Consider the following 18083-nt stretch of genomic DNA (forward strand, 5'->3'; position numbering starts at 1 on the left):
CAACCTCTTTGCAATAAGGAATTGAGACCAAAAGCTCAAGAGAAGTTAAGTGTTTATTCCCAAGGATACAGTCAGCTGAGTGCATCTATTTTGAAAGCTCACAACACATTTTATACTCTTCCCTTATAGGCATCACTTCCCCAGCTATACATTTTATGACCCCAATGAGTTTCCCTCCTTTCCCCTGTGGAATGTCCATGGTCCTCTCTTTGTTTAGCCAGATGTCAGAATCCCAACCCGTCCATCTTCTGTTCTGGTCCTGACCCTTCTCTCTGATCCCAGGCCATTTCCTCTTCTCTGAGTAGGTCAACCTGTCTAAATGAGCATCCACACAGTTTCATGGCCTAAACTTCATTAATTCTCACAGTAATCATTCACTAAACAGGGTACAAACTAACTACAGTTTAACATTTTAATAGAATCCATCATCACTCCAAATGCACTGTAACTCTTCCCTGGCATTTTCATTTTTTGTCATGTCAAACACTGTATTCACAGTGTCCACTAATGTACTCTAACTATAGAATTATTATTATCATATTTCCATGATTCCAACAGTTCACCCAAGTGTTTTGATCTAAATCTCAATTGCCACATTTGGTAAAAAACAAGCCCTACATTGTTTGCCACGTAGGGCTGCACGACATTGGCAATGTGGAAATGATCTCAAATGAGTGCAGGAAATGCAGAAATGGATTAAAAATGCTGACATTTCTTGGGGGGGTTGAAGTTGAATTGAACAGTATAAAACTATCAGAATGGATGAATGAAGACCTGTTGAAATCACTTAGAATGTATGTGTTGACACGCTGAGGTAATGCACTACTTATGAAGCAAATTTAGAAATTACATCGCCGCACTCTTATGCTTATCCCCCCCAACACCACAGCCACATTTTATACACCCCACACTATTATGCTTACCCCCAACACCAACTATTATGCTTACCCCCCAACACCACAGCCACATTTTATACACCCCACACTATTCTGGAAACAGAGCTTTGGGTGTCAGATGTGGAGGAAAAGGCTCCAGTCTTTCCTTCCCCCGTGTGTTATTAGTCCGATATGCTGACACACTCGAGTCACCCGCCCTCACGCTCGCTAGCAGCAGAGGAGCACCCCCAAGAGAGAGCCAGATGCTCCGCCGCCCATACAGCCTGGGCTAATGCCGATTTGGCATGCTAGAAGCTTCTGCTGCCATCCTCTCTACCCTCTGCCCAATACCCATCTCTACCTCGCTCTCTCTACCGATTTATTCCCTGGCACCCTCAGACGCCCATCACTTTTAGAATACACTAGGACCTGTATTCATAAACCATGATTTAAAAGACACCATCCTAGATCCCTCAAATTCAAATCTGGACCTCGGAGCCAGCAGCACTGTTTTTTTCCATTCTTCCCCTCTAATCAGGTACCGATTTTATGGGTGTAAATTCATTATCAAGTGGAACAGCAGTGCTCCATACCTGGCAGGGTAAGATTGAAATAGCCCTATCCTAGATAAACAACCTATTAGAACTGTATTACACTGGCTAAATCTGGACTGAAACAGGGATGGACTGTCTGAACTCGTCCAATAGGAAATGCACAATTTTTTTCTTTTTTTTTCTTCCGTTTGCAAAAAGTTTTGCTACGGTGTACCATAATGAATACGCCCCTGCAACATACATTCTCTAACGTGGACATTCAGACATCTTCTAGCATCGCCTTCACAGTGGTATCTCATCACATTCTTCAAGGACTGGCTGCAGATGGAATCGTTATCCGTTCTGAAATGTGTCAAGGTTTTCTAAGATATGAGAACACCTACCTGGGCCAGTGACAGAGATGCTATCAGTCTAAGCACTTGATTAGTATTAGAATCCTTGTGTTCAGTAGCCTTGTTACTGCCATCAGCGCTATGAAACAGGGTTTGTATCATCAGTATGCATACCCGATGTGTTTGTGTAGATGTTAGACAGCGGCAGGTAGCCTAGCGGTTAGAGCGTTGGGCCAGGAACTGAAAGGTAGCTGTTTCGAATCCCGAGCCAACATGGAGAAGAAAATATATATTTATTATTATTATTATTATGGAAGGAGAAGCAGGAACACAGTCTTGTCTCATACATTGGATTGAACATTGTTCTCATAAGCCACTTTCTGAGATAAGTGACTTGATTTTGAGCTGATTTGAGTTAACCAGAACCTTGGGCAGGGTACAAGTTTTGGGGCAGTTGTGTATCTACTTTTGATGGTGTTTTCTCGTCTTGTTTGTCTCCTCCACACACACACACACACACCTACCTACCTAGTGAGCGCAGTGACAATGAGATCGCCCAGGAGATTCAGGAGGAACTGGTCCGGCAGGCCAAGCAGCAGCGGATGCAGGAGGAGAAGGATGCGGTAAGTGACACTACACTCCCCTCCCCCTTCTCCCGCCTCAACCAGTCAACATGGGCATACCTCCTCCTCCCTCCAATCACAAACTGTAGTATCGATGGGTCACCATGGGCGGATCAACCGATTGGCTTGTTGAAAACCACTGCTGGTGTTACAGCCTGTACTTGTTTATTCTACTTCAGTGTTAGAAAGAATGTCTAGCCCAATGGTGACCTCATGTCTGGTGACATCAAATACTATACTGATCAAAAATATAAACACAACATGTAAAGTGTTTGGTCTCATGTTTCAAGAGCTGACAAAAAAGATCCCAGAAAATGTCCATATGCCCAAAAAGCTTATTTTTCTCAAATTTCTTCACATTCCTGTTGGTGAGCATTTATCTTTTGGCAAGATAATCAATCCACCTGACAGGTGTGTCATATCAATAAGCTGATTAAACAGCATGATCATTACACAGGTGCACCTTGTGCTGGGGACAATAATAGGTCACTCTAAAATGTGCCGTTTTGTCACACAACACAATGCCACAAATGTTTTGAGGGAGTGTGCAATTGGCATGTTGACTGCAGGAATGTCCACCAGAGCTGTTGACAGAGAATTGAGGCGGTGCTGGGTGCAAAGGACTATTTCTGTCTAATAAAGCCCTATAGACTCCCAGGCCCACCCATGGCTGTGTCCTTGCACAGTCATGTGAAATCCATAGATTAGTGCCTAATTCATATATTTAAATGTACTGATTGCCTTTTATGAACTGTAACTCAGTAAAATCTTTGAAATTGTTATGTTGCGTTTTATTTTTGTACAGTATATATGACATTTAAAATAGTTTAAATAGTTACTCTTTGGAGGGACCTGACCAAATTCGCATAGAGATGGGAGTTATAGATCGGTCATTCTCATTGAAAGCAAGTCTAAGAAGTGGTAGATCTGTTCTAAGTGAGCTATTTATATGCTTCCTATTAAGTTTAGTTTTTACTTCTTTTACTTTCGGTTTTGTACACCAGCTGAAATTATAATATTTTGGGTTATTGAAAAGATTACCATTTAATCATTCTCTACACGATACATTGTTTTGTCACATAAACAGAAATTAGGGCAACTATTTATTAGAATTTTAGCAAACAGAAAATGGTGAAGCGATTTCTGAATATTGCACCTTTTTAAATCTGTGTTTGATAGTCTACCTGGTTCAATGGAACCAATATAATAATCCCAACACTTTAAACCCTCCATATTTGACACTAGCCCAGTCAGGCTAAAGCAAATGCTCAATGTATTTATAAAATGTCAAATTTGTATTTTAATCCAGGTCTCATTGGAACTGGCAGGCCTATTCTGCTGATTCCTTATACTTATTAAAACTTAGTCCTTTAAATTTCAATCCTCAGGGGAAAACGTCTCAATCTAGGGTAAAAATAAGAAGTGATGTGTCGGCAGTTTGGATGGGTTTGTTTATTTGTGTGTGTTTGTCTCAATGTGTGTTTCCAGGCCATCGCTCGTAAACTGCAGGAGAAAGAGAGGAAGGAGGAGAGGAAGCGACAGAAGCAGCTGGAGGCCAACTTTGAGGAGGAGTACTACGAGGATAATGGTACTGGCGCGCTCCCTGTCTGTGGATATAGGATTATATTCCTGTTGGAGTGAGGGATTAGGATTATATTCCTGTTGGAGTTAGGATTATATTATTCTGTTGGGGGCATATAGGATTATATTCCTGTTGGTGTGAGGGATTAGGATTAGATTCCTGTTGGAGTGAGAGATTTAGGATTAGATTATTCTGTTGTCGGAGGGAAGGCTAAGGGATTGTATATTATTCTGTTGTCGGAGGGAAGGGTATGTGCCACTGGGTATGTGTAAGGGTGGGTTATCGAAATCCAATATAGGGGTGTGTGTGGGATGGAGTAGTGTGTTAGAATAGAGTTGATTTAGGATGAGGATTTAAGAGGGCAGTTTTAAGCAAATAGCTGACCTTGAGGTAGAGCGTGTGTGCGTAGGTACTGAGGAGTAATTTGTCATCTTGCTCCCTCCTCTCTGCCCATTTTACACGCACACTGCAGTTCTGCTCGTTCGTGAGCTGAGGTGGTGCTTTGCAGGGCTGCGAGAGCAGCTTTGACTCAACTGCAGCAATAAGGCTCCATTTTAAACTGATAAATTCATAGAAGCTTGCTTGATGTCAGAACTTCAAGGAGCCTTTTGGCAGTTAATGTTTCTTCCGTTGTGGGTTCCAGTCTCCCCATCCCCCTGCCTTAAAACAGTAAGACATTTTATCTCAATGTCTCATCGGAAAGATTTTCTTTTAAACAAGTTAATGCAGAACCAGCTCTGGTGTCCACTAGTACATTCTAGTACCTTGATTCAACCCCAAATTCACAGCGAAACTATTTGAATACTTTACCAGATTTGTAAAATGAGTTGTGGTATTGAGTAGAAAGACTTCACTTTACAATAGATTTGAGTGAAAATTTCTGACTTCATTGTGGTGTTTTCGAAACGGACTTGGCCTATATGTGGTGTTTTGGAAACGGACTAGGCCTATATGTGGTGTTTTGGAAACGGACTAGGCCTATATGTGGTGTTTTGGAAACGGACTAGGCCTATATGTGGTGTTTTGGAAACGGACTAGGCCTATATGTGGTGTTTTGGAAACGGACTAGGCCTATATGTGGTGTTTTGGAAACGGACTAGGCCTATATGTGGTGTTTTGGAAACGGACTAGGCCTATATGTGGTGTTTTGGAAACGGACTAGGCCTATATGTGGTGTTTTGGAAACGGACTAGGCCTATATGTGGTGTTTTGGAAACGGACTAGGCCTATATGTGGTGTTTTGGAAACGGACTAGGCCTATATGTGGTGTTTTGGAAACGGACTAGGCCTATATGTGGTGTTTTGGAAACGGACTAGGCCTATATGTGGTGTTTTGGAAACGGACTAGGCCTATATGTGGTGTTTTGGAAACGGACTAGGCCTATATGTGGTGTTTTGGAAACGGACTAGGCCTATATGTGGTGTTTTGGAAACGGACTAGGCCTATATGTGGTGTTTTGGAAACGCACTAGGCCTATATGTGGTGTTTTGGAAATGCACTAGGCCTTTATGTGGTGTTTTGGAAACGGACTAGGCCTATGTGGTCAGGACTGTTTTCTAAGTCAGATGACCTTTTTTTAACATGACCAAAGTATCCCTTTTTATAGAGTCAGGTGAACTCGTGGATCCCATTTTTATGTCTCTGTGTCCAGTATGAAGGAAGTTAGAGAGTTTTTCTAGCCATTGCTAACTAGCGTTATCCATAGACTTCAGTCATTGCGATATCTGCTAGCATGCAGGCTGTGGTTACGGTATGTAGGTTAGTATGAGCAGGGCTGAAGGGACGGTCACTGCTGTCAGGAATGTTCTGGTTTCTCCTCTGTCTCTGAGAGTTGGAATGAAGGGACGGTCACTGCTGTCAGGAATGTTCTGGTTTCTCCTCTGTCTCTGAGCGTTGGAATGAAGGGACAGTCACTGCTGTCAGGAATGTTCTGGTTTCCCCTCTGTCTCTGAGCGTTGGAATGAAGGGACAGTCACTGCTGTCAGGAATGTTCTGGTTTCCTCTGTCTCTGAGCGTTGGAATGAAGGGACAGTCACTGCTGTCAGGAATGTTCTGGTTTCCCCTCTGTCTCTGAGCGTTGGAATGAAAGGACAGTCCCTGCTGTCAGGAATGTTCTGGTTTCCCCTCTCTCTGAGCGTTGGAATGAAGGGACAGTCACTGCTGTCAGGAATGTTCTGGTTTCCCCTCTCTCTGAGCGTTGGAATGAAGGGACAGTCCCTGCTGTCAGGAATGTTCTGCCGTCATGTCTTTCCACATGAATCTCTTCTTTCCCAGGGAGTATCCTCTTCCTGTAGATGCACAACCAACCCAGGGCCATAGCCACAAAGTCTCTCAGAGTAGGAGGGCTGATCTTAGATCAGTTTAGCCTTTTTAGAGCACAATGAATAAGATTATATGGACACTGGGGACCTGATCCTAGATCAAGACTCCTACTCTGAGAGGCTTTATGAATATGACTAAAGCCGTATGTAGTACTACCTCGCCCTGCACTCTCATGTATTACTGTCTAGCTAGGCTGGCTTTAGAACCCAGGGCTCCCTCTGAATTACACAAGCAAACATTCTGCCATGCTGCCATTCTGCCGTGCTGCCGTGGCTGGGCTTGAGCTGGGACGACACATCCAACAACTCTTCCACACCGAACCCTTTTCATGGACACTTTGCTCATATTATCGTTCATTACAATAAAAAGTTTGAAATTAAATAAGTCTTCTAATCTGGGTGATTGTTGATGGGACATTTTTAGAACTACAGCATTTTTAAAGTAGTAGTATTAAGAGTAATACAAAAATAACTGTGGTGCACTTTGTTATAATCGTATCGTCCAATTGATCGTTATTGTGATAATTCAATCAATTTGTCGCAATTTACCCAGCTCTATTGTGTACGTGCTCCTCCACACACACACGCTCTGCCACGTCTTATCTCGGGCGAGTTGTTTCCTCGGGCCCGTGTGATTGGCCACCCTTCTCAGGAAGTGACGGGCGCTGCCTGGCTGCCATGTTTGTCTTCTCATTCAGAGAGAAACAGAGGTTTGTTTAGTGTTCAGCTTCTGCAGATAAACCACTGTGGGGGAGAGCGAGGTGTGAAGAGGAGGTGAGACAGAGGAAGGAAAGACCTTTATCTGCGTTTTTTGTTATTGAGAGAGAAAAGCAGACCAGAGCATAATTTCCATCCTTAACTGCTCAGTCAGCTTATAAAACTGACAGTTGACTGATGGAAAAGTAGTTGGCGATCTGCCTTAATTCCGAGAACAGCCCATTGTTGAGGGTTACAGAGCATTTTAAATGATTATGTAATTAAGGACTAGGTGATTTCTACCTGGCCTTTTTATTTCAACATTTACAGTTGTTTCTGTTGATCAGAGTAACCAGCTGCTACTGGGTGACTGACATTCCATTGGGATGACGGCAGACACACACCTGTGTCCTTCACACATTGTTTGTTTTCACTCAAATGCAGGCCTGTGATTTGTCAGTGCATGTTAGGAAGGTTAACTGTGGTTTTTAAAGTTAATTTACATGTGAGTCATTTAGCATACACAGTTATCCTGAACGACTTACCATTAGTATGTTCTTCTTAAGATAGCTAGTTGGGACAACCACATATCACAGGCATAGAAAGTACATTTTCTTCTCAAACTATCAGTAGCTGGTCTGATTTTTATTATTATGTTTTATATATACAGTTGAAGTCGGAAGTTTACATACACCTTAGCCAAATACATTTAATCTCAGTTTTTCACAATTCCTGACGTTTAATTATAGTAACAATCCCCTGTCTTAGGTCAGTTAGGATCACCACTTTTATTTTAAGAATGTGAAATGTCAGAATAATAGCAGAGAGAATTATTTATTTCAGCTTTTATTTCTTTCATCACATTCCTAGTGGGTCAGAAGTTTACATAAACTCAATTAGTATTTGGTAGCACTGCCTTTTAAATTGTTTAACTTGGGTCAAATGTTTCAGGTAGCCTTCCACAAGCTTCCCTCAATAAGTTGGGTGAATTTTGTCCCATTCCTCCTGACAGAACTGGTGTAACTGAGTCAGGTTTGTAGGCCTCCTTGCTCGCACACCCTTTTTCAATTCTGCCCACACATTTTCAATAGGCTTGAGTTCAGGGCTTTGTGATGGCCACTCAAATACCTTGATTTTGTTGTCCAGTAGCCATTTTGCCACAACTTTGTAAGTATGCTTGGGGTCATGTCCATTTGGAAGACCCATTTGCGACCAAGCTTTAACTTACTGATGTCTTGAGATGTTGCTTCAATATATCCACATAATTGTCCTACCTCATGATGCAATCTATTTTGTGAAGTGCACCAGGCCCTCCTGCAGCAAAGCACCCCCACAACATGATGCTGCCACCCCCATGCTTCACAGTTGGGATGGTGTTCTTCGGCTTGCAAGCTTCCCCCTTTTTGCTCCAAACATAACGATGGTCATTGTGGCCAAACAGTTCTACTTTTGTTTCATCAGACCAGAGGACATTTCTCCAAAAAGTACAATCTTTGTCCCCATCTGCAGTTGCAAACCGTAGTCTGGCTTTTTTATGGCGGTTTTGGAGCAGTGGCTTCCTTGCTGAGCGTACTTTCAGGTAATGTCGGTATAGGACTTGTTTTACTGTGGATATAGATACTTTTGTACCGGTTTCCTCCAGTATCTTCAAGGTCCTTTGCTGTTGTATTGGAATTTATTTGCACTTTTCGCACCAAAGTACATTCATCTCTAGGAGACAGAACGCGTCTCCTTCCTGTTAAGGGATTTTTTATCAATAATGACTGTATACATTTCAATCAGGACTGACTAATCAGAATACTATTATGTTACTGTATAGATGTATGAATTTTATTTTAATCCTAGTACTGAATATAATGTGTGTAATTATAATCAAGAATTGGAACAATGACTGTCTGTTCCTTGGTAGAAACGAATGAACTTATTGTCAGACTGGCTAGAATGCTTATCTACACAGGAAGACCTTGGCTTGGTCATAAATTATCTATATTGGTGGGAGACGATGTAGGAAGGCTTGAGAACTATACTGCCATTGTACCGGAGTGGAGGAGGGACGGGACATTTTGAAACCTAATGGCGTCATTTTCAGTTTATAAGTAACCTGTTGTAAATTGTATCATGTTCAGTACTCTCGAGAATAAACGCTAGTGCTTGATTTTGAGACTGGTCTCCGCCCATTTTATGCAAATAAGTTTTTTACAAATCCTTAAATGGGCTGAGTGTATTAATTTAATTGGGTATTAAACATAATTTAATTCCTCTAACACTTCCTGAGCGGTATAACGGCTGCGTGGTCCCATGGTGTTTATACTTGTGTACTATTGTTTGTACAGATGAACGTGGTACCTTCAGGCGTTTGGACATTGGTCCCAAGGATGAACCAGACTTTGGAGGTCTACAATTTGTTTTCTGTTGTCTTGGCTGATTTATTTTGAGTTTCCCATGATGTCAAGCAAAGAGGCACTGAGTTTGAAGGTGGGCCTTGAAGTACATCCACAGGTACACCTCAAATAGGCTAATTGACATCATTTGAGTCAATCAGAAGCTTCTAAAGCCATGACATCATTTTCTGGAATTCTCCAAGCTGTTTGAAGGCACAGTCAACTTAGTGTATGTAAACTTCTGACCCACTGGAATTGTGATACAGTGAATTATAAGTGAAATAATCTGTAAACAATTGTTGGAACAAGAAATTTGTGAAGTGGTTGAAAAACTCGTTTTAATGACTCCAACCTAAGTGTTGGGGTCATCAGGAATTGTGAAAAACTGGGTTTAAATGTGTTTGGCTAAGATGCATGTAAACTTCTGACTTCAACTGTATAACTAACCAGCCCAGCTTCACTGACATCTCTGTTATTGTCTTGTTCCATCCATCCATGTCTTCCTTCCATCTCTTCATAGCCATCCTCCCTCCCCTCAACCCAGCCAGCCGAGCTTCTCTGGACCTGGATGACAAACCCAGGTGGCCTGGTTCTAACTCTCTCTCTTTGGAGAGAGATGCTGTGGAGACTAGAACCAACTCTCTTTCCAGATACCCTGAGCACCATTTAGAGGGTAGGGAGGGGAGAAGGGGCAGGCATGGAGATGCACACCCTGAGCACCACTGCTCCAGTAGCAGGGGCAAACATGGAGACGGGTACCCCGACTACCACCACCCCACTGAGGGTAGAAGCAGAGGGAAGGAGGGCCAGAGGCGCAGAGACCACCAGGGGTCCCAGTCAACCTTCTTTGCAGACAACCATGAGCCCAGGAGACAGCGAGAGGAGGAGGGGGATAGGGTGGTCAGGAGGAAGGAGAGGCCCGCCCGGCCGCCCCCACCATCCCATATCCCTGTGAAGAGAGACGAGGCTTCGGATAGAGCGAGACACCGGGAGTGGGAGAGAGACGGGGAACGAGACAGACAGAGAGAACCCAGGAGAGATGAGGAAATTGAGAGAGACTCACCAAGACAGGAAAGACACGGGGAGCGATTGAGAGAGCATAGCCGAGACAAAGACAGACACCGAGAGAGAACCAAAAGCAGGGAACGAGGTCTGGATGAAGTTCAGGACGAGCCCATCCCCAGTAGCCGCAGCAGGGCCTGGGACAGTGGTGGGGAGGAGGCCCCTAGCCCTGGGGATGAAGAGGGGAAAGGGGGGGCCAGGGCCCGCCTGACGCTCCTCTCTGGCCCCAGTGAGCTGTGTGAGGAGGCGGCAAGGAGGAGCCCCAGGATGGGGAGAGAGCGAGGGGAGAGGGGACACAGGGACCCTGGGGAGGGCCCCAGCACGGGCAAGGAATGCTCCCATACTCACCCCGCTCCCAGGGAGCCAGGTACGGCCTAGCGCCGGTCCTGTGGCCGACCATTTGTGGGTGTGGTGTGTGTGTGGGTTCTTGATTGGCCCTTGGCTGGGAGCTGCTGGTGGTGGTTTTGTCTCTCTAACTAAATAATCATTCATCAACAATCATTTTCCTTTTTGTCATCAACAATCATTTTCCTTTTTATCATCATCATCTTGGTTTAGCAGCTTTCAGTCATTATGGTGGAATTCCACAGTCAGTTACAATACAAGGCCCTGCTGCCAAAGGCCTCTGTGAAACAGTTGAATCAGGTGTGTGTGACAGAGCGCCCAGGTAGAAATATACTGCGTAGAACAGACATGATTCTAGTATTGATCAGCTTCTATACATGACATTTCTTTCTGTGATGTTTTTACCGTTGCACTCCAATTCTATTCCTCAAGGGCTTCTGTCGGCATGCACTTTCATCCCTGTCTAGTCTACTCATCACAACTGATCAAGTACTGGCATGGATTTGCCATCAATTTGTCCACACTTACCTACTCTGACCATAAATCAGACATTGATTAAAATAGCAGTGATTTAAACCAGTAGACACTGCAGCCCTAGAAGAATCAGAGTTGGGGATTCTGTGGTTGTCTCATCCACTCTAGTCTGGTGTTTCCTGGTTCTGGGGTCCCACAAGGCTGCACGTCTTAGTTTTTTTTTAAATTCCTGATTCAAGTTAAAGGCTTGACGATGAGTTGAATCAGATGTGTTGTACTTGGGCAAAAAGAAAGAAGTACACTCTTTTGGGTCACCAAGGACAGCATTGGGAAACACTGTTCCAGACTAAAAACAGCTGTATTTACTCTGTATGTGGCGCCCCCTGCAGGTCGTATTGTTCAAGGAGGACCAGGGAATTACGGGCTGGGCGAGGCCACCCAGGGCATCACTAAGCTGGACCTGCGGGAGCAGGAGCTGCTGGACATGGAGGTGGCCCGGAAACTACAGGAGGAAGAGGTGAAGGTGAGAGAACTGGTCTTATAACACAGTTATTAGGACAATATAACACCCTTATTAAAACATCATAAAACCCTTGGACAACATGGTAGCTAAAACTCTGTCCCATCGTTTAGTTAACATACATAACATTCAGTAGACCTCAGCTTTGTATTGTGCAGCTTCAGATGTCTGTGAGAAATGCTCTGTCTCAACAGTCACTTCCTATGTTATGTCATGATAGAGCCCAGGGAACAGAATGTTCTATGCTGAGGGAAAATATGACTCAATTGGTTCTTAATTATTTTTCGGTTCCAGGCAAGCAAGATGGACAAGCGTGCGGCCCAAGTGGCTCAGGATGAGGTGAGTGGACGGCCGGCTGCTTCTCTGTCTGGAACAGTCGTCACTGACCGACTCGCTTTCTCACGCTCTCTTTCATTTTCTCTCACTCTCTTGCCCTGTCTCAAGTCTCAACTTTTGACACATCAACGAAGCGAGGTACTGAGTGTAAAAGTTGTTTACCTTTGTTAAATAAATGATGTCTTTTGGTCAGTGTTCACCTGGGTAATCAAATCTCACCACATCATGGTTATATCCGTGTGTGGCGGAAGCCATATGAAGCAACACTATGTGCCTGAAAGGGACAATCTCAGATTGGAGGAACAACATACCGTCACCCCGCCTCTTGTTTTAGTAAACAGCTGGAGAAATGGAGCCACTCTCAAATTCATTGGGAAAAAGTGTCTGTTTGTACTGTAACTGTATAGTAAACGTGGTATTGGTGTTGTCAGGAGACGGCCACGTTGTATTGGTGCGGCCAGGAGACGGCCACGTTGTATTGGTGTTGTCAGGAGACGGCCACGTTGTATTGGTGCTGTCAGGAGACGGCCACGTTGTATTGGTGCTGCCAGGAGACGGACACGTTGTATTGGTGCTGCCAGGAGACGGACACGTTGTATTGGTGCTGTCAGGAGACGGACACGTTGTATTGGTGCTGCCAGGAGACGGACACGTTGTATTGGTGCTGTCAGGAGACGGACACGTTGTATTGGTGCTGCCAGGAGACGGACACGTTGTATTGGTGCTGTCAGAAGACGGCCACGTTGTATTGGTGCTGCCAGGAGACGGCCACGTTGTATTGGTGTTGTCAGGAGACGGCCACGTTGTATTGGTGCTGCCAGGAGACGGCCACGTTGTATTGGTGCGGCCAGGAGACGGCCACGTTGTATTGGTGCGGCCAGGAGACGGACACGTTGTATTGGTGCTGCCAGGAGACGGACACGTTGTATTGGTGCTGCCAGGAGACGGCCACGTTGTATTGGTGCGGCCAGGAGACGGCCACGTTGTATTGGTGCGGCCAGGAGACGGCCACGTTGTATTGGTGCTGCCAGGAGACGGCCACGTTGTATTGGTGCGGCCAGGAGACGGCCACGTTGTATTGGTGCTGCCAGGAGACGGCCACGTTGTATTGGTGCTGCCAGGAGACGGCCACGTTGTATGTGCTGCCAGGAGACGGCCACGTTGTATTGGTGCGGCCAGGAGACGGCCACGTTGTATTGGTGCTGCCAGGAGACGGCCACGTTGTATTGGTGCGGCCAGGAGACGGCCACGTTGTATTGGTGCTGCCAGGAGACGGACACGTTGTATTGGTGCGGCCAGGAGACGGACACGTTGTATTGGTGCGGCCAGGAGACGGACACGTTGTATTGGTAGCCCGCTCCATCGGTGTTACCAGGAGACGGACACGTTGTATTGGTAGCCCGCTCCATCGGTGTTGCCAGGAAACGGCCACGTTGTATTGGTAGCCCGCTCCATCAGCAACCGGGCTTAGAATAACCATGTTGTATTGGTGTTGCCAGGAGATAGCCAGGTTGCTGATGGAGCGGGAGTAGAATAACCACGTTGTATTGGTGTTGCCAGGAGACGACCACGTTGTATTGGTGTTGCCAGGAGATAGCCAGGTTGCTGATGGAGCGGGAGTAGAATAACCACGTTGTATTGGTGTTGCCAGGAGATAGCCAGGTTGCTGATGGAGCGGGAGTAGAATAACCACGTTGTATTGGTGTTGCCAGGAGACGACCACGTTGTATTGGTGTTGCCAGGAGATAGCCAGGTTGCTGATGGAGCGGGAGTAGAATAACCACGTTGTATTGGTGTTGCCAGGAGATAGCCAGGTTGCTGATGGAGCGGGAGTAGAATAACCACGTTGTATTGGTGTTGCCAAGAGATAGCCAGGTTGCTGATGGAGCGGGAGTAGAATAACCACGTTGTATTGGTGTTGCCAAGAGATAGCCAGGTTGCTGATGGAGCGGGAGTAGAATAACCACGTTGTATTGGTGTTGCCAGGAGATAGCCCGGCTGCTGATGGAGCGGGAGAAGATGGAGTACAAGAAGTCCAGAGAGAAGGAGAAGCAGGGGATGAGGCCCGAAGAGAGGAGGAGGCCAGAGGGAGGAGACTACAAGGTAACGCTCTCTCCTTATTTTTCTGGATGAGATGACTTTATGATTTCAGAACTACATGTACAGTATTCTTATCAAGATATGTGTTTCATACTGTAATGGCAGGCCCTCCAATGAATGAATTAGTTGATATGATCTGATGGGGGGGGTTACATAGGATTACTGTAGTAAGAGCAGCACAGTTTACATTTGAGTCATTCAGCAGACGCTCTCATCCAACCTACTGTTAGTGCAGGTTTATTGGCACAGTTTAAGGGGCATTTTTTTTATCAACTTGTTGATAAGACCAGACTGAAGATGATGTCTGTCTGTGTGTGTTCCAGCCAAGCTCAGAGGAGGTAGTGCATCCCAGACTACGAGAGGAGGAATACCAGAAGCCCAGGAACCACCAAAAGCCTGCCAGGTGCTGGCCTCACTCTGTCATTAGCCTGCCAGGTGCTGGCCTCACTCTGTCATTAGCCTGCCAGGTGCTGGCCTCACTCTGTCATTAGCCTGCCAGGTGCTGGCCTCACTCTGTCATTAGCCTGCCATGAATAAACAACATGAATACACCCCGTGTTGCAACAATATTATGGCCTTAAAATAATATTTTCTCTCTCTCTCTGCCCTCTCACAGGCCTTCTCAACCTCCTCCCCATAACTATGAGAATGTGGAGTCCAGCTACTCAGGGAGCCACTATTCTTCCGGGTCTCCAGCGCGACCTGAGGCGTCTTACAAAGGTAAATTCAGCTATTTTTGTCGGGTTTAACTCGGGCCTCAACCTAAAACCCAAAGAATTTAGATTTAACACTTCTCATACAGCCAATGTTCTATCCAGCATACCACATGGTTGGCATACACCAAATGTATTTCTTAGAGAGCTCCAACCATTCTAGCCAGTGGTTATATTATTAGGTATTAAAGATCAAGCTAACGTGTTCTCTCTCTCCTCCCTAAATGTTCTAGGTGTCTATTACAGACAGTGACCGAGGCTTCCTAAACCATCCATCTGAGTTTTTATTTGTTTTTTTTTTTCATTGCTGTATTTTTAAAACTCCCATCACTTTCTATTGGCCAAGAGCCTTGGAACAATGTACCTAGTCATTGGCAGTGGGTTCGGGGAGGGTGTTGGTCAAGAGGGGCAGCTGAGAGCTGAAACTCACACCATGTCATTTGTTTTCTATTTTAATTGGCGCGACAACAAAGACAACCGAAAGGAGACGCCTAGTGATATTCTATCTCCTTCTGGCTCTTAACTATGGATGATGGTGACATTCTATCTCCTTCTGGCTCTTAACTATGGATGATGGTGACATTCTATCTCCTTCTGGCTCTTAACTATGGATGATGGTGACATTCTATCTCCTTCTGGCTCTTAACTATGGATGATGGTGACATTCTATCTCCTTCTGGCTCTTAACTATGGATGATGGTGACATTCTATCTCCTTCTGGCTCTTAACTGTGGATGATGGTGACATTCTAACTCCTGCTGGCTCTTAACTGTGGATGATGGTGACATTCTAACTCCTGCTGGCTCTTAACTGTGGATGATGATGTGGAAGATGAAGATTTAAAAAAGAGTGAAGTGTTCCTGTTTTGCTGTATTAGTCGTTTGCTGGTGTTTCTGTCCCTCCGTGGATCATGCTCGTCATGGTGGATCAGGCCTTTGCTGGATATATAACTGTACAGTCTCTGTGTCTATGGCTGTCTATGGGATGTGCCTGTCTTTGGAGCCAAAATGGTGGCCGTGTGGTTCTGTGCACTCCCAGGTTCCAGTTCTCCTGTCCTTGTATCGTGCTGCACATCAAGGCTGAACAACAACATGACCGACCCAGTCCAAAACTCTATATCAGGAGAATGGATCTTTTTATTAACATCTTCCAGTCCAGAAGCGAATGGTGATCGTATGTGGACTTGTTGCTCTCTGCAAGCGCTCTACCTGTGTTCCCATGTCTTTCTAAGGGGCTAGTGTATATAGCTGCTGAGAATACGGACTTGGAGGTGAAGTGTTATAGGACACACTGCTATCATTGTGTTTTTACGTGCATACATACTGAATGTGTTCTGTTCTCTTTGTGAAACTCTGACACACTCTTTGTTAGTCAACTAGAGCACAAGCCACCGCAAACCCCAATGAGTTGTTTTGTGGATTAACAAAACATGCTATTTTAAATATTAGCCCTAATATATTTGATTGGATGTGCCATCAGTCTTTGATTTTGTCTTATCTGCTTACAAACTGGCATTGGCAAATGCTTTCAGCGCTAATAGAAGTGGACCAGTAGGAATTGAATGCATGTACATTTCAGATCTGTGCCAAACATAACATTGTGCTTGTTTTGTCAGAGCTGTATTCACTAGGAACGGGACAAAACGGGGAGGGACCAACCTGAATTTGTCCAATAGAAACTCTTGTTTTTGTTGCAAAACATTTTCCATTGCGGTATGTTTTGCTACAGTGTACAAAAATGAATACTTCCCAGGATGTGTTTTTCCTAACCGACAGTGTCCATTGATTGAATGGTTGACTCGTTGGTCGCCTGTTAAAGTGCAAGTCACGTCTGAATGACTGTTTCTGCATTTTACTTACTTTTATATAATTTTATTTAATCTTATTTGGCATCACTCTTAAAGGGCATTTCTTGTTTCCTGTACATTCCATTCTTCATGAAATGCCTTCACTCCCTCTGTCTCACACACACACCACTCTCTAAGAGGGTTATCACTTCCTGTGCGTGTAACATGAGTAAACATTCCCAGGGTTAACAAAGTGGAGGGAAGTATCAGTCATCCACTGAATCAACAGAGCAAGTGAGAACATGATGTAATTCCACTCAATGGGACCTTTAGACTCAGACAGCTGGGTGATGGGGGTCAACTTCTCCCGCCAGCTGGGTGATGGGGGTCAACTGCTCCATGGCCAGTTTCGTCTTTGTTGTTTTCCGTATTGAATGAGGGTGGTAATAGTGGCGATAGATTAAACACTTTTTGATTACCAGACTTCATACATTAATAGGATCCACGCTATATCAAAGGGATTACAGGAGACTATATAGGGACTGTTAGAGAGAGAATACATCCCAAAATTGCACCATATTCCCTAATATATATATATATATATATTAGTGCACTACTTTTGAGCAGGGCCAATCGTGCTTTGGTTAAAAGTAGAGATTAGGGTGCCATTTGGGACGGAGACATACTGTACTGCCAATGGTCATGGTACCACCATGTTCACATCATGTATTATAGCCTAATTATTGTGTATTACATATAAAGAGTAATCCCACACAGTTTCCAGTTTGATCTAATGAAATGTTATGATTCCGTCGTATTTACATTTTTCCATTGAGTGATGTTCATCATAGTCTATGATGGTATTTTTGTTGTTGATATGCTTTGTCCAAGTTGGTAGCGTCTGCCTCAATACTTTTTTTTGTGGAGACTTCTGTGCGTATCAAAGACATTCTAGATGTGTGAAATGTTCTGACTTGTTGGCTGGATGGGATTTGTGCCATAGGGATGTTTTTTGTTTTTTTCAGGGACTTGTAGATAACGGGGAATCTCAGCTCCTTCTAGGGTAATGACGGTGAGTATTGGTGTAGAACCGCCCAGAACTGAGATCTGTCTTTTTGTGGGATAATAGCACCATCTCGTGGACATATTGAATATCAAATGAAAACATGTACATTATCTGATCACACAGTGAGTGCATATTGGGGATTGCTGTGTAATGATTGTCCTATATGCTTTGAGTGCAATCTGAACCCAAATCAGGTGTAAATTTTTGTTTTGCCATCCAGAGCCTGAATGCAATCTACAAATGACATCATAAAAGTGACTGTTGACATTTACTGTGACTGTTTTGTATCATGAACTGAATAAACAGTTGACTGACA

The 18083-nt window shown here is 44.5% G+C and overlaps 1 protein-coding gene across 4 annotated transcripts in view; it reads left to right on the plus strand.

Annotated features, from left to right (window-relative positions):
* The window catches only part of LOC112253253 (coiled-coil domain-containing protein 50), a 31985-nt gene extending 13902 nt beyond the window's left edge, over window positions 1-18083 (plus strand). Inside the window, exons 4-12 of one of the 4 annotated variants that reach the window (XM_042322961.1) lie at window positions 2294-2384; window positions 3873-3972; window positions 9886-10794; window positions 11636-11769; window positions 12061-12105; window positions 14089-14205; window positions 14526-14637; window positions 14819-14922; window positions 15149-18083. In XM_042322961.1, coding sequence (XP_042178895.1) covers window positions 2294-2384; window positions 3873-3972; window positions 9886-10794; window positions 11636-11769; window positions 12061-12105; window positions 14089-14205; window positions 14526-14637; window positions 14819-14922; window positions 15149-15283 — 1747 coding nt within the window. In that variant the 3' untranslated portion in view covers window positions 15284-18083. The remainder of the gene's footprint in view (window positions 1-2293; window positions 2385-3872; window positions 3973-9885; window positions 10795-11635; window positions 11770-12060; window positions 12106-14088; window positions 14206-14525; window positions 14638-14818; window positions 14923-15148) is intronic. The other 3 variants (XM_042322962.1, XM_042322963.1, XM_042322964.1) reach the window with 3 other exon arrangements.

This window comes from Oncorhynchus tshawytscha, linkage group LG06, assembly GCF_018296145.1.
Source record: "Oncorhynchus tshawytscha isolate Ot180627B linkage group LG06, Otsh_v2.0, whole genome shotgun sequence".
Taxonomy (NCBI): Eukaryota; Metazoa; Chordata; class Actinopteri; order Salmoniformes; family Salmonidae; genus Oncorhynchus; species Oncorhynchus tshawytscha.